Source organism: Austrofundulus limnaeus, unplaced genomic scaffold (genome assembly GCF_001266775.1).
Source record: "Austrofundulus limnaeus strain Quisiro unplaced genomic scaffold, Austrofundulus_limnaeus-1.0 Scaffold144, whole genome shotgun sequence".
NCBI lineage: Eukaryota > Metazoa > Chordata > Actinopteri > Cyprinodontiformes > Rivulidae > Austrofundulus > Austrofundulus limnaeus.
In genome coordinates this window covers 131995-142115 of record NW_013952546.1, presented here as the reverse complement: position 1 = coordinate 142115, position 10121 = coordinate 131995, and the positions used below count along the sequence as shown (strand labels likewise).

General features: G+C 42.6%; 1 protein-coding gene across 1 annotated transcript; it reads left to right on the top strand.

The window, feature by feature from the left end:
- Positions 1 to 5916: 5916 nt before the first annotated feature.
- On the top strand, positions 5917 to 9122 carry LOC106523078 (uncharacterized; the record flags this gene model as incomplete). Its single annotated transcript, XM_014016382.1, is given in 3 exon segments — positions 5917 to 6358; positions 6557 to 8989; positions 9102 to 9122. A coding segment is annotated over 1 exon segment (852 nt). The 3' UTR covers positions 8970 to 8989; positions 9102 to 9122.
- Between the last annotated feature and the right edge of the window lie 999 nt (positions 9123 to 10121).

The following is a 10121-nucleotide window of genomic DNA, read 5'->3' as shown; positions in this document are numbered from 1 at the left end:
GACTTATTTACTGATAAAATCATGGAGCTCTTTGAAAATAGTTGTAATAAAACAGTCTCTCTATGTGGGGATTTTAATATTGATTAATTTTAGTATTTTAATAGTAGGACCGATATTTACAAAAAAAAAGTTGAAATCATTTACTATAGTATCTTTATCATAAATATCTTCATTGTCTTGTGAAATGATTTGGCATTTGTAGTTTAACTTTATCCTTCTTTACAATTTTATTAATTATTCCCCATATATCCTTTGTATTGCCTTTATGTTTAATTAACAAATTACTATAATATTCTTTTTTCTGTTTTCTTATAATCCATGTCAACTTATTCTTGTATTTTTTATATCTCTCTTCTGAGTCTTTAGTCCTTAATTTCAAAAACTTTCTGTATAATTTTTTTTCTTGCAAGCATTTGTTATCCCATTTGTCATCCAAGGTTTGTTTACAGCATTTTTCCTGATATTATTTCCTAATTTAATTAGATCACAGTTCTTCCGACCAATGTTTTCATAAATGAATCATAGACTTTGTCCCATTTTTGTTTCTTAAGGTCTTCTCTCAAGGCACTCATAGCCTCAACTGATCTATTTCTTTTAAATGTCTGTAGAACCTGGTACATCACAACAATGGTCGCTATGTTCATTCTTATTTTTACAAATAGTAAACACTGGCAAATGATCACTTATATCAATTAACAATAGCCCACTCAGCACCTCCTCATTTCTCATATTTGTAAAAATATTGTCGATCACTGTTGCACTGTGCGTTGTAATTCTGGTCGGTTTAACTATCAAAGGATAAAGGCTCAAGCTATACATCATGTTAATGAATTTAATGTTGTTATATGAGTCAGTTTGATTTCCCAGGTCAATATTAAATTCCCCACGTAGAGAGACTGTTTTATTACAACAATTTTCAAAGAGCTCCACGATTTTATCAGTAAATAAGTCTATATTTGAACCTGGTGATCTGTAGACACAACTAATTACTGTATTTTTTAGAGTTTTCATTTAATATCTCAACAGTGATTATTTCCATTACACCATGAGTAGCTATTGACATTCCTAATTTTGGTTTTTAGATTAGTATTAACAAATAGCGCAACTCTCCCACGTTTATTACTTTTGTTCTTATGGTATGTTCATAACCTAAATGCAAATAATTTCTAATTATAATAACAAATTAATAATAGTTTTACATCTAAAAATTGTATTTTATTCTTTTTATCAGTTTTCCTCATTCAGCAACCTATTAAATTTCTGTTTTGTTATGTTTTATAGCTATAACCAAGTTTATTAATGTGTCAGAAATCCACATTTTTTTCAGTCAGTGTTTAATATAGCTGACAAAATCAATTGTGAAAATATTTATGATGTGCTTCTTTTTTTAATTTAGCATATTTTAAAAATCCTTGATTTTATGAAAAGACCCTCTTGATCCAATAGAAAAACCTGTTTTTTTAAGAAAATGGCTGCTTATCAATTAATCGTTAGTCAATCTATAAGATAAATCAACTTCAGACAACTTCACATTAATCGATAACTTGCATCCCTAATTTAAACAGGAATTAAATTAATTTATATCTACTTACATTTATGTAACTAAGTGTTCAATGATTTGCCCGGTTAATCGATTAATGGATTAATCGAAAAAAAAATTGACATATCAATCGATTATTAAAAATTCGTTAGTTGCAGCCCTAAAACCAACTACACGATTTACCAACATAAAACACAAAATGAAACTATTGAAACAAGGAAGAAAGCTGAAGGGATCTAATGTCTACCTGAATGAGCATTAAACCTAAAATAAAAAAATAAAATAAAAATAAAAACCGCAGATATAGCTAAAAAGGCAAGAGAACTCAGAAAACAAGGGAAAATATAAAATACATGGACAAAAAACTGTAAAGTAATTACTAAATTGAAAGGAACCCCTGAGGAGGCCAAGGTGGCGGTCATTCGAAACATCAAGGAGCTGGAAAAATACTGAAGCAGACCAAACATGACAAGGATTGATGAGATGAAACGACAAAAAATTTGACTAAATATGGTGAAGACTCAGAGTCTAAAATATATGATATTGATACTGTGATTGATACAGATTTTTTCCCAATGAACAAAGACTGTGATTACTGTATAATGAGCAATTCAAAAATATCAATATGGTAAATGGAGGTTTCACTATTATTCATTTTAATAGTAGAAGCATTAACTGAAATTTAACAAAAATAACCAATTATTTAAAACCATTGAACAGACATTTTAGTATAATTGCAGTCTCTGAAACCTGGCTCAATGATGAAAATATAACTGACCATCCGTCCGTTTTCTGCCACCTATCTGGGATCGGGTCGCGGGGGCAGCAGCCCAAGCAGAGAGACCCAGACTTCCCTCTCCCCAGCCACCTGGGCAAGCTCGTCCGGGGAAATCCCAAGGCATTCCCAGACCAGCCGAGAAACATAGTCCCTCCAGCGTGTCCTGGGTCTTCCTCGGGGCCTCCTCCCAGTGGGACGTGCCCGGAACACCTCACCAGGGAGGCGTCCAGGAAGCATCCTAACCAGATGCCTGAGCCACCTCAACTGGCTCCTCTCGACTTGGAGGAGCAGCGACTCTACTCTGAGTCCCTCCCGGATGACTGAGCTTCTCACCCTATCTCTAAGGGAGAGCCCAGACACCCTGCGAAGAAAGCTCATTTCAGCCGCTTGTATCCGTGATCTCGTTCTTTCAGTCACTACCCAAAGTTCGTGACCATAGATGAGGGTAGGAACGTAGACCAAGCGATAAACCGAGAACTTTGCCTTCTGGCTCAGCTCCCGCTTCACCACGACAGACCGGTACAGCGCTCTCATCACTGCAGACGCAGCACTAATCCGCCTGTCAATCTCCTGCTCCATTCTTCCCTCATTCGTGAACAAGACCCCGAGATACTGTACTTGAACTCCTCCACTTGGGGCAGGACCTCCTCCCCGACCCGGAGAAGGCACCTACCGGTTTCCGGCTCAAGACCGTGGTCTCAGATTTGGAGGCACTGATCCTCACCCCGGACGCTTCACACTCGGCTGCGAACCGCTCCAGCAAGAGCTGGAAATCACTATTATGCATTATGATGGTCAGTTACTACCTTGCCGGTAGTAACTGGTTTGCCACCAACACTGTTTATTGTGGGGATGGTGCGCCGCTGACCTCAGCTCAGGACGTTGTGGGTCGGTGGGCAGAATACTTCAAAGACCTCCTCAATCTCACCGACACGTCTTCCCATGAGGAAGCAGAGCCTGAAAACCCTGGGTTGGACTCTCTAATCTCTGGTGCTGAGGTCACTGAAGTGGTTAAAAAGCTCCTTGGTGGCAAGGCGCCGGGGATGGATGAGATTCACCCAGAGTTCCTTAAGGCTCTGGATGTTGTGGGGTAACGTTGGTTGATGCGACTGTACAATATTGCTTTGACATCGGGGGCAGTTCGTGACCCCGAAAATTTTATGGACAGATTGGCAGACCAAGGTGGTGGTCTCCTTATTTAAAAAGGGGGACTGTAGAGTGTGTTCCATCTAAGGTGGATCACACTTCTAAGCCAACCTGGTAAGGTCTGTTTAGGAGTCCTGGAGAGGAGGGTCCTTCAAATAGTCAAATCTCAGATTCAGGAAGAGCAGTGTGGTTTTCGTCCTGGTCGTGGAACAGCGGACCAGCTCTACACCCTCAGCAGGGTCCTGGAGGGTGCATGGGAGTTCGCCCAACCAGTCTACATGTGTTTTGTGGACCAGAAGACAGCGTTCGACTGTGTCCCTCGGGGACTCCTTTGGGGGGTGCTCCTGGAGTAAGGGGTACCAGGCCCGTTGGTACGGGCTGTTAGGTCCCTGTATGACCGGTGCCAGAGCTTGGTCCGCATTGCCAGTAATAAGTCAGATTCGTTTCCAGTGAGAGTTGGACTCTGCCAAGGTTGCCCTTTGTCACCAATTCTGTTCATAAATTTTATGGACAGAATTTCTAGGTGCAGCCGAGATGTTGAGGGGATCCGTTCTGGTGAACTTAGGATCGCATCTCTGCTTTTTGCAGATTATGTGGTCCTATTGGCTTCCTCAGATCGTGATCTCCAGCTCTCACTGGAGTGATTCACAGCCAGTGTAAAACAGCCGGGATGAGGCTTTGTCTAAATCCGAGACCATGGTCTTGAGCCGGAAAAGGGTAGGGTGCCTTCTCCGGGTTGGGGAGGAGGTCCTGCCCCAAGTGGAGGAGTTTAAGTATCTCGGGGTCTTGTTCATGAATGAGGGAAGAATAGAGCAGGAGATGGACAGGCGGATTGGTGCTGCGTCTGCAGTGATGCGGGTGCTGTACTGATTTGTTGTGGTGAAGCGAGAGCAGAGCCAGAAGGTAAAGCTCTTGGTTTACCAGTCGGTCTACGTTCCTACCCTCATCTATGGTCACAAGCTTTGGGTAGTGACTGAAAGAACGAGATAGCAGATACAAGCGGCCAAAAGGAGTTTCCTTCGCAGGGTGTCTGGGCTCTCTCTTAGAGAAGTGAGAAGCTTGGTCATCCAGGAGGGACTCAGAGTAGAGCCGCTGCTCCTCCACGTCGAGAGGAGCCAGTTGAGGTTGCTCAGGCATCTGGTTAAGATGCCTCCTGGTGAGGTGTTCTGGGCATGTCCCACTGGGAGGAGGCCCAGAGGGACACGCTGGAGGGACAATGTTTCTTGGCTGGCCTGGGAACACCTTGGGATTTCCCTAGAGGAGCTGGCCCAAGTGGTTCGCGACCCGACCCCCTTTAAGGTGTCACTAGAAAAACTCAGGTTGAATTTCAACCTATTTTCATTGAGGTGTCTCTTCAAAACGCATCGACAAAAATTTACAACTTGAAGTCAAAGCTGTAGCTAACTACCTGACGTCAACACGCTTTCTTGAAATTCATAGAAATAATGAAGCAGGAGGAAATACCAAGCAAATGCTCAGAGCAAACTTGCAAAATCTGGTCACGGCAGTTTGGTAAGAAAATGGCAGCAGCTGTTTATGAAATGTCAACATCCTTACATTGACGAAAAATCTTTTACATACAATAACCTTTGAACTAAAAAAATCTAAAAATGATTCAAATCTCTAGTGGTGTATTTTCATGGTCAAGGATATAATGGAAGGAGAAGTGTACGAATCATACCTTTGGTTGTAAAACTGAATTGTTGGTGAATGACATTAAATACATCACATCACCAATGTATTAACACAAAAAGAGCTCTGGGACTCTAGGTTTTTCCCACTGAATGATGTCAGCATTTCACAACACTTTAGGAGTAGCCACACCTGAAAGGATTTACATTGACAGCTTCATTCACTGTAGAAGTGACAATAATAACTTTACATCTTCAATCTTAGATTCCAAAACTCATCTGCTTCCTACGGATCATGCCTCCATCCAGGTGTAGGTCTGTGGAGCAGCGACGGAAGATGAAGGCAGAATATATGAAGACTGTAAGAGCAACAGAAACAGCAGAGGCTGCTGCAAGTCGCCGTGCTAAAGACAGAGAAAATAAAAACAAAAAGAGAATCGAGGACACACCAGAAACCACTGCAGCCCGACGCGCTGCAGACAGAGATTACAAGAAAAAACTGAAAAGAGAGGAGGCACCAGAGGCCGCTGCAGCCCGCCGAGCTGCAGACAGAGATTACAAGCAAAAACTGAGAAGAGAGGAGACACCAGGGGCCGCTGCAGCCCGACGAGCTGCAGACAGAGATTACAAGCAAAAACAGAGAAGAGAGGAGCCACCACAGATTGCTGCAGCCCGCCGAGCTGTAGACAGAGGTTACAAGCAAAAATTGAGAACAGAGGAGGCACCAGAGGCCGCTGCAGCCCGCCGAGCTGCAGACAGAGTTTATAAGCAAAAACTGAGAGCAGAGGAGGCACCAGAGGCCGCTGCANAGGCCGCTGCAGCCCGCCGAGCTGCAGACAGAGTTTATAAGCAAAAACTGAGAGCAGAGGAGGCACCAGAGGCCGCTGCAGCCCGCCGAGCTGCAAACAGAGTTTACAAGCAAAGACTGAGAACAGGGGAGGCGCCAGAGGCCGCTGCAGCCCGCCGAACTTTAGACAGAGTTTACAAGCAGATACTGAGAATGGAGAAGGCACCATAGGCCGCTGAAGCCCGCCGAACTGCAGACAGAGGTTACAAGCAAAAACAGAACAGAGGAGGCACCAGAGGCTACTACAAAACGCCAAGCAACTATGAAAGATACAGCTCAAAACTGCAGGGGAATGGAACAAAGAGAAAAATTACTCTCGATGAGTGTGCTACTGTTTTCATGTCCAAGAAGGACCTACATACCCCTGCTGTTCCTGCCACCGACTTCACTACAGACCTGCAGTTCAACAAATGAAGGTGTGTATATATATGTTTTATGACTTACTTCATAATGGATAATTCAATGTAGTATCACCGTAGTAAATATTTTATTAGAATTTCTTCAGGCAAAATTTTGTGTTGTCAGTTTTAATAGGTATTTTGACCGTAATGTTGACATTTGCAACTATATTCCTCAGATTTAAAATTTTATTTTGTCTTTGTACTTTCATTAAGGTTGCAAAATATAAATCCAACCAGGCCATAAATAACATAATGGAGGCCAGCAGTGATGTAACTTAACTACTCATGACAAATCTTGGGTATGCAAAACCTGCCACAGTGCGCTGAAGCAAGGAAGAATCCCTACCCAATCATGGGCCACTGGACTTGAACTTGACTCATACCACCAGAGCTAGCAGAACTGAGGCCTCTGGAGCTGAGACTGATAAGTCAGAGGATCCCCTTCATGAAGCTTGTTGGGTTGCCAAAAGGGGGGCAGAAGGCTATCGATGGCAGTGCAGTAAATGTGCTTTCTAAGCTGCAGCCAGTCAGTTTTCTTCTACCACAGCTACCAAACACAACTGAAGTAATGCCACTAAAGCTTTAAAAAACACAGCTACAAGGGACACTACATGCATGAGTACATTCGCCCTAAAGTCATGGGGGCACTGCAGTGGCTACAACAAAACAACCCACTTTACAAGGACATTACCATCTGCACTGACTGGGAACGCCAGTGGGAAGATGACGACCCAGAACTCTGGGAGGCAATAGGAAAAGCTGGGCATGAAGAAATGGAAGTGGATCGCAATGATGACACAACTACAGTATCTGATGCCGCCACTACATTATATGTATCCCCAGCCCCCCAGTCACCTCTGCCCACTGTTGATGACTACACTGTTTTGAGGCACTCAGCAGAAAAGCAGAAGTTGAGGATTAACGTGATGGAGACTCATGTGGTAACTAATACAGTGTAAAACTCATTTCTAGGTTTTCCAGGGACATTGATTACCTCCTTGCTGCTCAGTATGCGGTAGAGGCCAAACAAGTGTCAGATGACATAGAGATCTCACACCTTCCAACACCAAAACGTCCATGCTGGCCTCATGAAGAACAAAGACAATGTCCAGGCAATGATTCGAACTGATGCAACTTACAAGTTCATGAAGAACAAAGATAATGTCCAGGCAATGATTTGCACTGATGCAGCTTACAAGTTCATAAAGAACCTGTGAGGATTGCCAGCATACTGGAACACAGTTTTGTTGGACTTGATGGCCAGACAGAATTCCAACATGGTTTCTGACCCAGTCAGTTGCTGACATGCAATGGCCTGAAATCATACAGTGTATTGCCCACCAGTATGGGAAACATCTAACAGCAGACGATGTAAAGAACATGTCATGGGAGGAAAAATGCAACTGGTTACGCTCAAATTCTGTAACAGCTGCCCATCAGTTCAAACACTGCCTGGATTTATTTTTCAAGAATTTTTACAAGGGACAGCCAATCCCATTGGTTAACTACAGGACTACATGATCAGGATAAAGTTCCTGGTCAGAGGGTCTCCTCATGGTCCCACCATTCTCTGGGTGAAAGACACACCAAAGCTGAATGTCAACAGCGATGCAGAAGTAGTCAACTTGATTAACAAATACCAAACCTGTGCCATATCAGGAGAAGACCTGAGAAAACCTTCCTGTCTGTACAAAAACATGTCCACTCTGTCACTTGCCGAAAAGGTGAATCTTGCAGGTTCAAGTTTCCACATCCCCCAAGTAGTGAGACACTGATGGCCAGGCAGTCAGACGAGGACTCTGAGCAAGTAGACACCGCTCTCCAGATAAAAGCAGAACTTTTTAACCAAGTGCACAAAGTCATGTCAGACAAGGATATTCCTGAAGACATAAGCTATGACACCTTTCTACAAAAAGCTCAGGTGCATCCTCAGTTGTATCAGGAAATGCTGAAGCTGATGAAGTCAGACACCAGTATTGTGTTGAGACGTCAGCCATCTGAACGATGGATCAACTATTACAACCCCAAGATTCTTCAAACATGGGGAGCCAACATGGACCTGCAGTTCATCACAGATCCATACTCCTGCATCATGTATGTCACCAGCTACTTGACAAAGAGCGTAAGAGCCATGAGCAAGCTCCTGAAAAAGGTTGCAGAAGAAAACCGAGACAACGACCTGGAGTGTGAGCTGAGAAAAGTGGGACCGTCTTTTCTCAACAACAGGAAAGTCAGCGCCCAAGAAGCTGCCTACAGAATGCTTTCCCTGCCTTTGAAAAGGGCCTGCAGGAAAGTGATCTTTGTCAACACAGTGCCAAAAGACAAGCAAGTTTCCATGTTGAAGCCACAGAATCAGCTTCAGGAAATGGATGATGATGGAAACATCTGCACTTCACCACTTGACAGATATTCCACCAGACCAGGTGAGCTTGAGAAGATATCCTTGGTGGAGTTCTCAGCCACCTACACCACTGGAGCAAAAGATGGGCCAGATGAATTATCCGACCACATTCCTGATGTGCTAAATGATGAAGATAATGATCTCAATGACAAACGTGATGGAAGCAATGACAGATATCCCGCTGCCATCACGTTGAAGAATGGACTGGGACATATGAAGAAGTGAAAGCGTCATTGCATCATTAGGTGAGATTAAGTTTACATTTATTTCAGTTTCCTTATGCACATTCCTTCGTGTAAAGTTTGAGGTATTTATTTTCATTTTATATTTATATGTATATCAAATGTCTTTTTGAAGGTTTCACCAAAAAAAAAAAAACAAAGAGGGAGAAGACAAGTACAGGAATCTCCTTATGTTGTACTTCCCATGGCATAATGAACAACTGGACCTGAGAGGTGACTTTTATTTGAGGCTTACTATGACCAGGTTAAAGACCATGTCAAAGAAAATGAAACCATGTTTAGCAGGGGTCAACATAACCATTGTTTAGGTTGTCTGAGAAAACCTATTTTTGTTTCGGACACCAGATCCCGCCTCCCTGTTGTCCGGTGGACAACCAAGAAAAAAACAACCTAGATCAAAGTTTTCTGCCGCGGGTGTTCGTCATTGTAAAAATGAAAAAGGGAGAAAAAGCTTGTTAAAGTCGTCTAGGGATTAAACTGATGGTTCTTTCACCCAATAAAGAGAACCACAGTCAATGTTTTACCCAATCAGAACAGAGCAGGATGGATCGTGCCATCTGACTGACAGCGGCACAAAAAAAAAACTGTTTCAGTATTCTGCCTACCCTAACCACCTATGGAACTCTACTGGACCATGTTTACACCAGAAACATTTATGTTACAGATGTCAAAGTTCTTGACACATTTTTTCTGACCACGATAGTGTAAATATTATTTTGAAGATTTAAACTGTAATCTTAACGTTTTATATGATACCTTCACTGTATGGGCACAGAGTATGTCTGGTTATATGTAGAATGATACTGTGTTATGACAATGGGCCTCATGCAAGAACATGTTTGTATTCATATTCTAAATTTCTCTTACTTTTGTTCGAACGAAGGGTTCGTACGAACATGTCACGTCAGATTCAACAAACTCTTCTATCTTCAGGAAAAGTGCGTAAATGAGCTGCGTAAATTCACCTGTTCATATCCAGCTGCTCGTGCACGCGAGAGGAGATTAGCATAATTACCACCCCAAAAACACCATATAAGGCTATGTTTCCTGCCTCAGCTATCAGGAAGTGTCCATTCATGAAAATGGCAGCGATAATTAAAAAAATAAAAACTTTACAAGTTCAGAGATTGAAGTC